Source organism: Siphateles boraxobius, unplaced genomic scaffold (genome assembly GCF_051911475.1).
Source record: "Siphateles boraxobius isolate OS27281-9 unplaced genomic scaffold, OSU_SipBor_1 31, whole genome shotgun sequence".
Classification (NCBI taxonomy): domain Eukaryota; kingdom Metazoa; phylum Chordata; class Actinopteri; order Cypriniformes; family Leuciscidae; genus Siphateles; species Siphateles boraxobius.
The window spans coordinates 8,015,033-8,032,690 of NW_027508931.1; the positions used below are offsets into that span (position 1 = coordinate 8,015,033).

Sequence of the window (17,658 nt, forward strand, 5' to 3'; positions counted from 1 at the left end):
AATGGGCGGTACACTGCCAGGATTTAATCTGATTGGTTTGCTCAAATTGACGTCACCAGGCAAGGTCGTTCACAGGTTTTGGGACTCCTCATTTTTATAATCTGTTCTACTTCTTTATTTCTGTCGTTTGGGTCAATGACGAATTAAGATGAAATGATAAAAGGGTTAGGCTATTTAAAAGGAAAGGACATGTTATTAGAATATATAATCTATGAATTCATGTTGATCCATATTATTGTTATTCATTATAATTATTATTTATTTATTTATTTTAAGGTAAATGAGGTACATTTGAACTAATATGTATCACCATACTTCCCAATCATTAATCACTGCTCATTAAGACAATTGTTTTGTAATGCAAGTTTTGACTACTAATACCAACTTTAATTTATTTTTATTTTTATTTATTTTTATTCCAAATGCAATAGGTCATGCATTAAGTGCTTTTCAGTTTGTTTAAAGTGCCTAAATGCTGATAGGACTTATAATGGCCTGGTTTCATAGACAGGGCTTAGATTATGCCAGGAGTAGGCCTTAGTTAAATAAATAATAATAATAATAATTCATTACATTTAATAGCGCTTTTCTCAGCACTCAAAGCGCTTTACATAGAAGGGGGAATCTCCTCAACCACCTCCAAATCCAGCTGGATGATGCGACGGCAGCTATATTGTGCCAGAATGCCACACACCAGCTTATTGGTGGAGAGGAGACAGGGTGATGAAGCCAATTAGTATATATATACGGGGATGATTAGGAGGCCATGATGGACAGAGGCCAATGGGCAAATTTGGCCAGGATTCCGGGGTTACAGCCCTACTCTTTCGAAAGACATCCTGGGATTTTTTTGTGACCACAGAGAGTCAGGGCCTCGGTTTAACATCGCATCCGAAGGACGGTGCTCTTTGACAGTATAGTGTCCCTTTTACTTTACTGGGGCGTTAGGACCCACACAGACCACAGGGTGAGCACCCTGCTGGCCTAATAACACCTCTTCCAGCAGCAACTTGGTTTTCCCAGGAGGTCTCCCATCCAGGTACTAACCAGGCTCAGCCCTGCTTAGCTTCAGTAGGTAACCAGTCTTGGGCAACAGGGTGATATGGCTGCTGGCTTTAGGAAATGTACATTTTTTTTAAACGTGCCTTAAAAAAAATTGCTGGTGTGCATCTTGAGCAAAAACAATGGCAGATATGCCAGTGCAAGCTGCTTTCATCAAACATGCACTTTAGTCTGGGACTGTAGGCCTAAACCTTGTCTGTGAAACTGGGCAAATGTGTCATTCCGCAAAGAATGCTCTGTCTGGACAGGGAGCAGCCAATGTCGTATGTGGCAATTTAAAAAGCAGTGGTTACGGGTACACTAAACCACTTTGACCTCTGTGATTTTACCCAGTCTTTTACCCAGTCTTGTAGAGTTATAAATGAAAGCTGGTTGGGAAAATTGAGTGTCTCTTCATCCAACCAGGGTGGGAAAAAAGCAGATTGGTTCCTTGATTCTTCTGTATGGTTTTCTAAACCAAATACAGGCCCAGAAAAGGCGAGGACATCTTATAAAAGTCGTATTTATTTTTCTGACAGACTTAAAGCAATTAAGTTGGTTTCATTGTGTTGACAGGCTTCAAGCTAAGATCTGGAACTCACAAAAAAATAAACATCGCTGAAGTATGACTTGTTTTTCTTTCACAGAGCCAGAAAAAAAAAGTTAGATGATTTTAGAAAAGACAAGTAAAGACTGTTGGAAAATCATTGCTCCCAGGATGCAAACTGAAACTAATATGAACACATTTTGCACCGAAAGAAGCAATACAAAAAACCAAAAGTGTCATGTAACCTTTCTAGGTGATGGAGGAGAACAGTGTTTGCTCTTGAACATGATGCAAAGGGACAAACACAAGATAGCAATGTAAAAATATCCACTTATCTGTTGATGTACAAACTGTTTATGGGTACATGATTGTAACTTTAAACGGAAAGCTTTGAAGTGTTGAATAATATATCAGCTCCACAGCAACACTCACTGAACACACTTAAAGTGTGACTGCAAGAACCTTAAAGGTGAAATGTGCAACTTTTTATAATGTTTATTATATATATATATATATATATAATTACACCTTTAATCTGCTCATATGAATTGATAGATTCAGAGTATGTGATTCACGATATTCAATAAAAATCAGTAACAATAACAGAGTGTGCATATGAGCCAAAAGTTCTCCCCAAGGGTATGCGCCATATTGTGACTTTCTTTAGTTTTTTATGAAGAGCACAGATTCCAGTGCAGATGGTTTTAGTTTATCTCTCTATGTTGAGCAAGACCATCAACCACTGCTTTAGCCTCCTTCTGTGATATGCCACATTAAATCTGTCGTCAATCAAAACAAGCTGTTGTGGGCATCTTTCTGCACCCCATAAGTGAAGATAACTTTTTTTAAATAATGAATTAATGAACACACACACACACACACACACACACACACACACACACACACACACACACACACACACACACACACACACACACACACACACACACACACACACACACACACACACACACACACAACACACACATACACACACATTTTATATGTTTTAAATGTTTTATATATACTGTATATATATTCGGTTTAAGATGACGAAGAATAAAGGAATACAATTTTAATAATATTTCACTGGTTTTTTTTACTGTATGTTTGATTATTAAATGCAGCCTGGGTGAGCATAAGATACTTCTTTCAAAAGCTTTTGAACAGTAGTGTGTATATATACAACCATTTCACATCTCCATAATCTATTAGTCCTGTTCTCAAATCTGAGGAACTTCACCTTCAAATTTAACTTCACAGTTTCCAGCTCCACATAAGAGATTTATAATCCCACTTAAATTGAAGCATTTCTCCTTTTCCAGATTGATTTACAGTGTGCTCCCAGATCCTGGCAAGACAGCAGATTTCACACTGCTTATATGAGCTGGTCCAGAAAATGTGAAAAGAACATTCTTTAGTAGTGAAGTCATTTAGAAAGATAGCAGCAAATACTATAGAATCCTAAGAGCAGTCACAGCGTCCTCTAAAATGAAATAAAGTACCGGCATTATAGTTAGATCTAACTAGATTTTTGTATATCTAATGACACTTGCTTATACACAACTTGGTTCACTGTAAAAAGTAATTGCTGATTCTACTTAAGAAAAACTAGTGCATTTAACTTACTTTGGAAAATTAGTTGATTTAACTTGATTATACTGTGTACTGTGAACTTTTAGGTGGATGCAATAGTTAAACTAAACAAATCTAGTACATTGTACTTAAGATTGGTAAGTGTATTGTACTAAAGGCATGTTCACACTGTTGCAAATTTCTGGAGCCCATAATTTGCATAAAAATAATAATAATAATGAAATGAATAACATTTTTAGTAAATACCCTACAATTAACGCGCGCACACACCACACACATGAGTGTTTATTTATTTATTAAAGGTTCGGAATCTTTTTTTCCTTCACACTATAAAATAACTGGGAAGATTAAAGAGTATTTGCAAGCCCATCGGCTGCTGCTGCTTCACAGTCTTTTATATTTTTATTAACAGAGCTTGATATAGTTATTGTTCGTTGGTTATTAAGTTTCAGCATAGACGAAACAACTCTCCTCTTTTAATTTCTTAAATGCGTTTTCGTCTCGCGCATGCGCAATTTGCGCATTTACGCAATGGGACGGTTGAAGAAGACGACACAACATCGACGAAGAACTTCATCTCGTGTTCGGGATGCGGCAGCAAAACTAGGTAAGTTATGCTAGCCACTTGAACTATTTTTCAACTTTAATGTCATTGTATTGCTTATAAAAACAGAATTTATTTTGCTCATTGTGCAGTAAGAGGAAAAGGCACACTGAAGTAGTTTTATGTCGAATGAGACCAGTTGAGACAAGTGGCTTAACTTACTAGCTAGATTGCAAAAATCGATTTTTATTGAACACTGTTTTATGTAGCAGCTACAGTTTATAAGCTGTGTTAATCGGTTATAAGTTATGGGTTTATCATTGTATGTAAAAATTCTGTGCGGCCTAACGTTATAACGTTTCTTTCATTCTTTCTAGAAAGTTCGAGGCTCATGTGTCGTTCACATGGAAATGAATAACATGATGCATTAATTACGATAGTGTTACTAACAAGCAGTTATCATCTTATTTTGGCCAGCCCTCTTCACACAGAGTCAGGTGAGTCTTTATTGGTTTCCTATATAATTTAATCTTTAACATTTACAAAACAAATTGATCATTAACCACTTTTGGTGTTAATTCTTACTAGGACTTACTTTCTTCAGTAAAAAGTCAGTTTGTAATATCAGTTTGTCCTACTTTTCTTTTTTTTTTTCTTTTTTTTTTAGATCCATGCTGTATATCTGGCAAAACCTGCAAACTGAATTCATTCAAGAACTGGACAGATTCACTCAACGTTTTATCAAATTCTTCAAGGCTAAAGCTGGAGACATTGGCTCCAAACTTAAGAAGATTCTGCAGCAGATTCAAAATGATGTAAGCTCCTTGACATATCACAATTGTATTATGTTTCGATGGAAAAACAAATGTAGATTTTGCTGTTGTTTTTTGCTCTGTGTTGTGCTAGTGTCATGAGCTCTATTCAATATCAATTTTTATAACTTTGCAGAAATCCAACATCAATGCGGAACGAACAGCCGTTCATCATGGCCTACCACTCCTTCTCGGAGAGGACCCCACCGATTTTTACAAGACATGTTTTGTAAGTATTTTCTTCTATGATGTGATTCTTATTTAACAGACAAACTGTTCTTCAAACAGTTTTGATATCTGGCAAGAAGAGTTATGAAGGCAAGAAAAACACTCATCGGGACACTGATACAAAGTAAGGGTTAGAGAAAAGAAAGTGAAAGATAAATTAAGAATTTAGAGGAAAAAAGACAGTAAGAAGATACATTTTATATTACGTAAAGAAATGAAAAAAAAACATTTATAAGAAAGACAATAGATTTTTGATAGTTTTAATTTATATAACTGGCCTTCAGTTTTATTTGTTTTTTCATGCAGTGGTTTGATGTATGTATTCCCCCCTGCATCCACTGCTGTGTCCTATTTGAAAACGCCTTTACATTTAGACATAATACAGTGTTATTAATTTAGTTTTACATTTTAATGAGTATGTGCTCTTAAAGGGATAGTTTACCCATAAATAAAAATTCTGTCATTTACTCACCCTTATGTTGTTCCAAACCTGTATGAATTTCTTTCTTCTGTTGAACACAAAATAAGATATTTCGAAGAATGTTGGTAATCAAACAGTTGAGAGTAGCCATTGACTTCCATAGTATGTTTTCCTACTATGGAAGTCAATGGCTACTCTTAACTGTCTGGTTACCATCATTCATCAAAATATCTTCTTTTCAGTTCAACAGATGAAAAAAAAAAAAAAACTCATGCAGGTTTAGAACAACTTGAGGGTGAGTAAATTATGACAAGATTTTCATTTTTGGGTGAACTATCCCTTTAAAAGATGTTTTGTGGCTTTCTTTGACCTCATTTTTGTTATATGCTATTCCCATTTTTAGGACTATGATGACAATGAAGATATGTCCAACATTGAAATAGGTATTCTGACAGTGATTCCCGAGGACTTTGCAACCGCTGCCGTACCCTACTCCCTGCATCTTGATGCCACAACAACGGCAATCATTTTGGAAGGTACGGTGGTTGTGGATGATCTTGAAAAACTTCCACAAGCAATGTGTTTGCTCTTTGGACTAAATTATGCTCTAAACTTAAGAGTATCCTGCAGCATTGAAGAGCACATTCGACTTCATACAGAGAGTGATTTTGTCCCTTGGCCACAAGCCATTCTGTACCAAACTCTGTGACTTACACGCTCTGCTTTCAACCACTACGTAAAGATGTTAAAAACAAAGAAACATTGATCTTTTTATTGTATTTAGTTTTTTGTTTTTTCTTGAATGCATTATGTGCTGCATTTCTAAAATGTTGTTGGCGGGCCAAGTAATGTTTTAAAATTAATATTGTTGAACAAATAAACATTCTAGTGTTTTGCCAAATCTGTTGTCTTTCTTTGTATTCTCAACTTAGAATTTTGAGTACAACTTGCTTGAGAAATTTAAGGCAATCAGTTTCCACACATTCCTCTAGTAAAATGAACAAGCAGACATGTTAAAATAACTGTTTTGTTTAAGTTCTGCTTACAAATCTCAACTTAAATCTGTAAGTTGCCTAAACTTGAGTTTATTAAGGTACCTGTACTCAAGTTTTATGGTAACCTCTACAAATACACAAGTTAACTCTACAAAGTAGTAGAGAGTAGTATCAAGTCAAAAAATATGACCTAATTTGCTTGAAAAATTTGAGGCAATCAGTTTCCACAGCTTTTCTTAGTAAAGTCAACTTATTACTTTTTACAGTGTTGCTAGGTCGTTGCTATGTGGTTACTAGGGTGTTCTGGGTGATTTGCTTACTTATATGTCTCTTGTTTAAATCTATTACTTTTTTTTTTTCACCAAGAAATTCACATCTACAACAAAAACAATGCAGGGACGAGTTACATTCCAAACTGTAATAAATGAGGTTAGTGGTTTGTTCAAATCTCAAACCCTACGGATGACTACTAATACTGATACTTTGTCAGCACTAATTAGGTCATTATTGTACAGAAGGATCATTTAAGGGCTTTCATCCTAAAATCTAAATACAAACAAGTTAAAAGCTAGCCTTCTCAGACTAGACACATAATTCATGTGATGACAGTCTACATCTGTTTGGTATTACGGCACAAAGAAAATAATTCACAGAAGAGAATCTAAACACACCGATTCCACAAAGAAATAACTTAATCTACAGTTCAGAGAGAAAGAAATGCCTGTGTTCCCGGAAAACAAAGAAGCCCAACATAACCATAAACAAAGGCTCTGTCATTTATATTGAAAACAAAGACCAACACAATATATACAGATGCAATAGCTACTCTTTTATGTGATTTACTGAGGACATATATATGAATTTATATATAAAAAAAGAAATCTGCAGTAGAATGTCTTAAATCAGACACAAAGCAGAACAAAATGTTTCAGTTATTTAAATAGTCTTTTTGGTGCTTTGACCTTGTGTTTGTATTTATAAAAATTGTTTCCATTTAGCAAGAGTTAGCAGAAATTGTTCCATAGAAAACCTTTCTCAAAATTACTGTTACTTTCCATAAGATAACATCCAGTTGTCTGTCTGGGACAAATTCAAATAAGTAATTTTAAGATCAAAATGCAAGTTACAATCTTAATGCACTGATCACACAAACATTCGTTTATTGTAATATACCTTACATTTTTATGTTTCTAAATACAATATGATTTCTTGTTTCATAATCAATAGCGCTCTCTCTTGCTCATTTCTCTTAAGATTTTTATTTTTATTTCTGTACTTCACCGTTCAAATGAGCAATCAAATCTTACAAAACTCTAATACAGTCTGCTGATTCTTCATGCATAAAATGATGACTAGGTTCAGATCTCTCTGCAAAATAACAACACTGTAGCTCTCCTCCACCATCATAAGGACATTCCACATATGGATGTTCCACAGCAGAACAAAGTGACCCAGAATTGAGCTTGTAGTCGGCACATCTACTAATTAAACGGAGAACACAAGGCCCAATTCCTCCATGAAGAAACTATGCAGACGAAGAGCCATTATGAAAGCTAATGGGAGCCCGGGAAGCACGCATCCCACTGAGACTCCATCCCAGGTTATGAAAACATATTCGCAGGGATCCACCCATAATATTCCAGCTGGGGATTAATATCTCTCTGATGATTGTTTGCATCTGCAGCCCTGTTTTGTTAGCATCGCAGACTAGCACTTGCAGCATCTCATATTAACATGAATATGTAATGATGTCATCCATCACAACAAAGCAGCCAGAAAGGATGGCTCTTATTTATTCTACAGCATGCACACTAAGCAGTACTGAATCAAAGCAAAGAAGCCAAGTCAATGACACTTACTTAAATCTCTCAGCTGCTGGGAAGAGTGTGTTTATCTTAAGCTTTCTCTCCTCTCTTTTTCTTTCTCTCTTCCTCCCCTTCTCACTACAGCAAGATACAGGCTGGACCAGTGCTGGTTGTCATGGTTACTGGAAGGGGAATGTGTCACATGACCAAGAGGGAACGCAAAACCAGGCGATGGCCCCTCCTCCCTGCAATATCACTGGTTTACAAAGAAAATCCTCCCTGCGAAGACACAATGGGCGTCTTGAGGAGGTGGGTGTGGATCTGAGGTTAAGTTTGACTGACTCTAGTCAGTCGTCTACGTGTGCACACGCCTTACGTGTACAAAATGTACCAGCAGCAGGGAGCCAGGATACAAAAATAACGGCCAGGCATTCCTGCACCCTCCCAAGTGTGGCAGCTTGACCCGCTGGCCATGAGCAGGCACTCCGGCAGAGAGGGGTTATTTTAAGTCACTACAGACACTGGACAGATGCAGCGGCGTTATTCACCGGGCTAGCGGCCGAGTGTGAGATTTGTGAGATACTATATGATGGGTGCAAATGTAGGCAGCACAGTTATGAAAAGCAGCATACTGTAACCTACATAGCTGTGTTTCATATGTGGTATCTGATGATTGAGTTATACATGGGGGAATCTTACAAAACTGTCAAGAACATGTGGAGGTCATATTTCTCCTAAATAAAATGTATTATTGTTGAAGCCTGTTTTTAATATAATAAAATTAATAAATAATGAATAAAATAAAATTATTTTATGTTATTTTATTTAAAAAAATAAGCACAACTTCACAACTTGAAAGTTTCATTACTGATAGACAAAATTCTGCATTCTTATTTTTTTAAATATTATTTATACATAATATTTATTTAACTTACACTTATAATATATTTATTTAATATGATTACAATTATTTAAACAATCACATAATATTTAAATTATTGTAATAGTTTGTTGTTGTAAGTTGTTGAACCATAGTATATTTTCAATAAATATACATTTTAAAGATTTATTGAATACAAATAAAAAAATAGTTTGCAATACAGTGACTTTTTGAACTTTTGACGAATTAAAAAGCAGAACTATTTAAATTCTTAAATAATTTAAATAGTAATCTGTATACTGCATTATTGTTTACATACATGTAAATATTCATAATTAATGATGAGAATAACCCTAAATTAATGATGAATCACCTTTGAGAATAATGACAGCTTTAAAAAAATGAGAATAATGAATTGAGAAAAATTAAAAGTGTAAAAAAAGTGCTTGAGAAAATCTTCACTGTAATAAAGTTATATGATCAATAAATTATGACAACGTGTTTTTACATTGCTTTACCTCATCAAAATAAGTTAAGCAATTTTCAACTTTTTTAATTTATAAAGTTATACAAGATTCAACCATTTTTTAAGTCAATTTAATGTAATTGAAGTTTAAATGACTTAAACATCCAAGTTGTTTGTAATTTAATCAGACCATAGTAACATTCTGTCTTGTACTCAAGATGGATTGACTGGTTTAGGAAATGAAACTCCCTTACTCAAAACAGACAAAGGTGCAACAGAGTCTCATGGCTGGTTTAGTCTGCAAGGTTTGAGTCTGATCTCTGTTTGTATAGTCTTTTAGGTCAGGGAACTAAAAGAATAACAGTTTCAAGGAACAGTAATGACTTGGTACCTCTGAGCTGGTTGCTCAGTTATCTGGTGAAATGGCAATTCTTTTTAACACAGTTTGTGATATCATGATTTGTATGGCCTGTAACAATAAATCAGTGATTATTCTCTTATCAGATGATGGTAAGTGGGAGTTGTGGGCAGAATTACATGTTACAATAGTACTTCTGAATGAGCTCTTTATATTAACATAGCGTACCCTAGAATAACAACAAAAGTGCCTTGCCACTGAGTGAAGATAAGAAAAATTCTACATGGGACAAAATGCCAAAAAAGGCATGTAGATGAAGATAAAGTGCTGCAATTATGTGATGAGAAACAGCCACAGGTTTGTGGTTCTTTTACAGGCAGAAAAATTGAACTGTGGTCAGAATGCAGAGCTGTTAAAGTCATTTAAATGCCTCGCTAAAAACAGGGAGGAAAATACACTGTGGAACTGTTCGCTTCACACTTGGTTTGAAAAAGCTTGAGTGTTTGTAGGAAGTGGCTTTTTGACTACACAAAGTCATAAAAGATATGGCTGTGGTATTCATAAATTGTAGTGGGACCTGTGTGGGTTCTGATCAGTCCAGGGTTCTGAAACAGTAAGGAAATTAGGGACTGTTTTTTTTGTTTTCCAAATACAGTGAGGAATCCAGATCACCCGGCCTGTCAGGGTTTATTTGTTCAACATTGATTTATATGACTTATATCCTGACTACTTACCAAATAAAAACATAAATGGACACAAAGTATGATTTATTTGAGTTTAAATATAATGTGAGAAAAATGTAAGAAGAGACCATAGCGTGATATGAGAGACATGAAACTAGCACGTTGTTTGGGACAATGGTTAATCATTGGTCATTATATAATTATTTGATCTTGCAAATCGGCCAATCAGAATCAAATATTCCAGAGAGCCGTAAAAAATTAAATATAAAGCTGCTGAAGTCAAACTAGTTTGTGTTCACATGGTAAACCTCATTAAATAGTGCGTGCTTGGCATGCAGGTACATGGAACCAATTGCTGTTAAATGTGATTTGATGGAAGTAAATGAGGCCATTAACTTATCGCGTGTGGTTAAATAATTAACATTCCAACATAGCTGTAAATTTCACTCTTCATAAAACACAGTGTAGTTTTTACCTCTAACCTGCAGCATTAGCACCACCCAAACCAGATTGACAACAGCCTTCATCAGTAACCAGACAAGAAAGGATGGGGTCTTTTAGTTAATATGAAATGACCAAACAAATAAACAATCAAATAAATAAATAAATAAAAAGGTTGATATGCTTTGAATTGTTTTACTTTATGAAAAGACAACAGTGGCTACATGTGTTTCCCCCCATCAATGATGTCCTTCTGTCTTTCTGTTCCCATGAACTGCTGTCCAGCAGAATCAGAGAGGATGTCCAAACCAGTGTCTCCTGTTTCATGCATTATGTATTGACTTCTCTCCCACAACTCTACACTGGCAGGGGTTGTCTCAGCCATGAATAAAAAAAATACAGTACCTGTCAACACCATCAGACTTCTATTTCTCTCTGGCAGACAGCAATGGGCATACGGTTAAGAAAACAATGCATTTAAATATGACTGCTTCCAGATTATTGTTTGTAATCTGTGTTTGCCAAAAATTTAACAAAGCACAGTAAAGACCCTGTTTATAACCCTGTTTAAGACCCTATATTTGATAATATTTTAGACAAACTGTTTCAGTAAAATATATCTTACAGAGTCTTAAAAGTTATAGGGTAGACAGTTTGTTTTATAAACACTTTTTAGACCCTATTTTAACAATCTAAGTGCATGGTCTAAAGCTCACGGCACAAGTGCTCTTAGTGCGTGTCTGAATCCACTTTTGCTAGTTTAAAGGACAAGTTCGGTATTTTACATTTAAAGCCCTGTTTGAAATTTGGACAAATGCTGCTGTCCCGAGAATTTTCGGTTTCTGTGGTAGCACCCCCCCACATCCACAATGGTTTCATAGGGGCACTTGAAGAATCATTCATAAAACGCATTAAACCTTAGTTTACAAAGACCTGAAACTCACCGAGTGGTCTGTGGTGTTCACTGATATGCTCACACAAAAATCGCTGCAAAAGATGCTTTCCAACAGGTGTTTTTACCATTCGTTGCAAAACTGTGGACCTATTTTTCCAAACGCATCACAACCGGACATTCTTCCGTTGAGAGCTTGAATAATAGACACTCCAGCCCAGTTGGTGGCGATAATGCACCTTTGCCAGTGTTTGGATAGCGTAGCCTATGATACCGCGACTGGAAGACTACAGAAAGAATACAAACAACCCCATTTCCGTTTCCGGCGGCGGAGTAATACCGTACCTCACAGAACATCCAATACAAGTCAATGGAGTTGGACAAAAACTATGTTAAAACACCTGTTGGAAAGCATCTTTTGCAGCGATTTTTTTGTGAGCATATCAGTGAACATCCCAGACCACTCGGTGAGTTTCACGTCTTTGTAAACTAAAGTTTAATGCGTTTTATGAATGATTCTTCCAGTGCCCCTATGAAACCATTGTGGATGTGGGGGGGTGCTAACACAGAAACCGAAAATTCTCGGGACAGCAGCATTTGTCCAAATTTTATTCTTAACCGTTCTATTTCATCAAAAACAATCTTAAAACAGGGCTTTAAGTGTAAAATACCGAACTTGTCCTTTAACGATGGTAAAAATGGTCGGCGCGCCCGGCGCATGGTCTAAAAGGGTTGTCTCTTTTCTCTTAATGAGTAATTAAGTGATTATTAATGTGTTTTGGGCATAACGTACATTAAACTAATCAGAGTCTCATCTCCCATTGCCTTTAAAAGCCAGTTGCGCTTGCGCCATGGCGGATTCGCTATTTACATGGTGGAATTTGCAAGAGAAAAAACTGAACGCTTCTCTAGAGGGGAAACGGATCTGCTTGTGCGCGAGGTTAAAGCGCGTGAGCAGACCATCTACGGGACAAAGTGTACGCTCGTCGTGGACCCGGCTATATACCAAAATATATAAAATATTGATAATAATAACAAATCTTTCTTGAGCACCAAATCAGGATAACCATTCTGAAGGATCACCAGAAATATGTTCATTTTGAACTCATATTATTGGATATCATTTAGCATTAGCATTAAAATGATTAAAGTCACTTTTAAACAAAGAAAATTTACATAAATAAATATATATTATATTTATATATATATTATAATAAAATTATATAATATCGATGAAAAACAGACCTGTGTAATAGCACATAAACATTTTGCCAAGTGTCATCCATTCAAATCTATAAAACCTGTGCACATTAAAAGCATATTATTTGTTTTCTTTCTCCAAGTAATAGTGACAGTGATGCTTGCAGCAAGCTCCAGTAACTAAATATAACCTGAAGAAAACCTCTCATGCTGAGATGACACAATGTGTTGCAATGACCTCTGTCTTAACTCTCTCTGTCCTCCACACATACATGACTCTTCATTAGACTAAATCTGCTGCATTATAAGATCACATTTTAAATGACCTTGCACTTGCCCTGATTTAGAGCATACTCATACTGCAATGCAAGGAAACAGTGCAATTTGGTCTGAGTGTGTGTGCGTATAAGTGCCTTCACACTCAAGGCTCTCTGCATTATGCTTAACAGTCCATGACTCATGATGGTGCATGTTAAAGTCACCGCACTCATTATCACCGGTCCCATTTACGAGACTTTTTATTGACCAATGGGTAGGGCTGGATACATATATCAAACTAATAGAGCAGAAAGCTGAACCCTATCAGGCCTCAGCTGAGACTCTTCAAGAGAGACAGTGAGATCTAACATCTATTCGAACGCTCCATCCATGAAGTTGGCATGAAATAAAAAGTTGTGATAGTCTTTTTTTGGTCACTATTGTGACGTATATCTGATTGAAACATCTTCTGTAACTAGAAAAAAATGTAGGGAGAGACTTGATTCGGTGGTCTTTAAAAATGTATTTGCATTAAATAACAAAACAAGTGGCATTTACTTGAAAGGAATAGAGCACAAACATACAGTAGTGGCTAAAAGTGCTGTTCAGCCTAACATTTTCACCCATTATTCAAATGTTATTAAAATTTTGTTAAGATTTCATACGCACAAATTGAGGTTGGAGTCAATAGTTTCATTTGTGATAACTCAATTAAACATCCCAAATGGGCAGGCTGTCACAAAGACATTATGAACGCACGCAAAAACAAGAGAGAACCAACAAAATATTAATAAGTGATAAGTCAATGTATGCTTTTTGCTGTGAATTATTTTTTTTTCAAAGTAAAACTTGTAGGGTCATTAAGAACAGATATCCTAGTCTTGACATCACTTTTGGCCACTACTGTAGTTTTTAAGCAAACTTTTTGGAACGTATTTGTATGTTTATATTATGAACTAGTACAGTGGTTGCTGTGAGCTTGAAGACAACTGACTTCAAAATAATTTGAAGACCAATTAGTTAAAAATCATTTTAAAAAATGTCTCAGAAAAGTGTTAGTTCTGTGTAAATATCTAGCATAATTTGTGTATCTAAGGCTGGGTTTCCAAAACTGGGGTTCAGGAGGGAACTGCAGGGTTCTTCGCTAAATCATAGAAATGTTCAAACACAAAATTTTCAATAAAAAAAAGATGTATTTGTTTACATGCATGTCATGTGACCATTAACCAACACCCGAGACCTGCAAACATGCAAATGCATGTTGTTAAAGTACTAACTTAAAATCTCAGGGGTACTTCAAAAAATATATAAGGTCGAAGGGATTGGCTGACAAAAAAGTGACAGAGGTCAGTGTCAGAGGAAGAAGTTAAGTGAGCAAATAGCTACACAGGATGAAAATAAAACCAATAAAACATGTTAAAAGAAAGATGAAAAGGGTTACTCTGGCAAGATTCAGTGTGCATATCACATGTAATACCCTGTCAAAAGATCCAACAGGTCTTTTATAAGCAGCACAAATCTGAGTGAACCTACAACATGAACATTTAATTTCCTCTGATGAAATCCACCAAAGAACCTGTGCAGATACATCCTAATCAGGTCCAGAAAAGTACAGACCGCTCATCTTCTACCCTTCTTGTGGCCTGACTCTGGGACTGATCTTGGATTACTGCAAACTGGATTTATCTGGATATGTCAGGATATGTCTTCCTGAACACTGCCAGAGTTCCTTGAAAATGAATATGTGTAACACAAATGTTTGGGGGCCAGCCAAAGAAATGTAATGCTCTCTCTCCTTAGACACATTATAATGCCCTCAAGCTGATAATTCATTTAACCGCATTTATCTAGGGCAGAGCAGTTCCTATAATATTCTAGAGGAAATTTTAACATGTTCTAGAGGTTCCCAGGGGTGGAACGCAATCCCTAACAGAGCCGTGCATGGGTCAAAATGTCATTATTTATAAGTGATTGCCCTACATCACAGTCACAGAGTATAAATAGCACTGAAACTGAAAGTCTCTGAGTCCTTCTGTTATGTTTATTGAAACAACAAATGAGCCATTTCATCTGGACCACATGCTGACATCCCGCTCTGTAAGACATGAAGGATTAGTATTGATCAGGGTGAGTCAGTCTATAAGACTGCAAGGACAGGAATTGATTAAAAGACAGTTGCATCATGGTTGCAGTTCAGTGTAAAAGCTGGATTCACAAGGATTTACAGTCAATCAAGTCAACAACCAGTAATTTAAAGGGATACTTCACCTAAAAATGAAAATCATCCCATGATTTACACCCTCAAGCCATCCTAGGTGTATATGACTCTTCAGACAGGACACAATCGGAAATATTTAAATATATTCTGGTTCTTCCAAGCTTTCTAATGGGAGAGAATGGAGGGCGAGATTTTGAAGCCCCCCAAAAATGCACCCATCCATCATAAAAGTAATCCATACGTCTCCAAGTGATGAGTTTGTGTTAAAAAAACATAATTAAAACACATAAACCGTACGCATACTGCGCAAGTCGACTTGCGCCACAAGAGTAACCCCTGACGCGATGTATGACGTAGGATGTATGAGTGTCGTAATCTTTGACTCCTCTCACGGTTTAAACACATAGGGCTGTGCAATAAACTCAAGCTCCACTTTTCTTATATCGAAATCCTCCGACATTTCTCTTTAAAAATTCTCGTTTTAGACTTCTAATTCGTGACCAGTGTTTTGTTTTGCTCTATCCTCGAAGCTTCCGCGTTCGTCATTGCATCATGGGTTACTCTTTCGCTGCAGATCCCTGGGTACGGCCGTCTGCCGGAAGCAGTTATTATAGCTAATAAAGTTTTAAAAATTGATATTTTTCTTACAAAAACCCATCGCCTTTAACAAACCCCTGAAGCCGTATGGATTATTTTTAGGATGGATGCATTTTTTGGGCTTCAACATCACGCCCCACATTCACTACCATTATAAAGCTGGGAAGAGCCAGGATATTTTTTAAATATAACTCAGATTGTCTTCGTCTGAAAGAAGATAGTCATATACACCTTGGATGGCTCGAGGGTGAGTAAATCATAATATAATTATTTCTGTGTGAACTATCCCTTTAAGAAGCACAGCTATTTTTTTCAAAACTGATATTAATAAGAAATGTTTCTTGAGCAGCACATCTTTATATTAGAATGATTTCTGAAGGATCAGGCGACCCTGAACACTGGAGAAATTATGCTGAAAATTCAATTTTGCCATCACATAAATAAACAACATCACATTTATTCAAATAATAAACTGTTCCTTTAAATTGTAATGATATTTCAAAATATTACTTTTTTTTACTGTACTTTTGATCCAATAAATACAGCCGTGGTGAGCATCAGAGACTTCTTTCAAAAACATTAAAAAATATTTCCAACCCCAAACTTTTGAACATATTGTTACATCCAGTCAGGAACGAGACAGAGAGCGAATCCAATCGCAAGCACGTTTAATTAAACAAAAACAAACAGGTAATCCAGGGAATTCAGAACAGGACAAAAGTAACATAAACAACAACCGACAGCCAACAACTGAAACACAGGGGTTTAAATACACAGACAAACAAGCTAAACAAGATAACAAGGGGGCGTGGTTAATGAGAAACACCTGAGGAGACTAATAAAGATGGACGAGGAACACCTGTGGACACTGAGCAACAACAAACAAAAGACAAGACACATGGCAGGATCACATGACAAACAAGGGATCACGTGATATACAAGACACAACAAAAACCCACACGTAACACATATATTCAGACAGTCAAACAAACATTTGATTTTATTTTACCTTAATTACTAGACACCTTAAAATGTAATACAACATGTAAAACAACTGTTGTAGAATACATATTGCTTTATTTCTATGCAAAATGTGTCGCATAACACTTTGATGTCACTAGTTTAAATTATGGTCTGTCAGTGTCACAACACATGATATAATTGAATGGATTGTTGTTATGTGTGGCCAACCGAAATTATGTATATGCAAGCACAAACACAGATAACGTATTTGTATTTAATAAAAAAAAATAAAAAAAATAAAGAATGGCCCTCTCAGGACTATGTGTTCTTTATTTGATCATTCACAGCATTTTAATTGCACTTCAATTCAGTGTTGAATGAATTGCCTCTCTCACCCTCTCATTCACACTCCCAGTAGCCAACATTCCCCTCTGTCTCTTGATTCACTCTTATATAAGCTCAGCAGTACACACTCAATCGCTGTCACTCCATTTCAATACAAGCAGTATTTTAAAGAGCCATCAACAGGAAAAAAATGACCCTGAATAACATTCTATATGACAAGTTCCCTTGTGAAAAAAACCTATACCAAAATGTATTTAAAATACATTTATTTATACTAAGTATACTACAAATCCATTAACATATTTACTGACATACCGCTTGAGAATTACTGATATAAATATTAGTATTAGTATTTCTTCATTGCACAA

The 17,658-nt window shown here is 35.9% G+C and overlaps 1 protein-coding gene across 1 annotated transcript; it reads left to right on the forward strand.

The window, feature by feature from the left end:
* Positions 1-3,689: 3,689 nt before the first annotated feature.
* LOC143697045 (uncharacterized) lies at positions 3,690-6,090 on the forward strand. The gene is made up of 5 exons (XM_077193992.1): positions 3,690-3,791; positions 4,106-4,225; positions 4,396-4,543; positions 4,677-4,769; positions 5,593-6,090. Exons 3-5 carry the CDS (start codon positions 4,400-4,402, stop codon positions 5,896-5,898), a joined length of 543 nt encoding a protein of 180 aa, XP_077050107.1. The 5' UTR covers positions 3,690-3,791; positions 4,106-4,225; positions 4,396-4,399; the 3' UTR covers positions 5,899-6,090.
* The last annotated feature ends 11,568 nt before the right edge of the window (positions 6,091-17,658 follow it).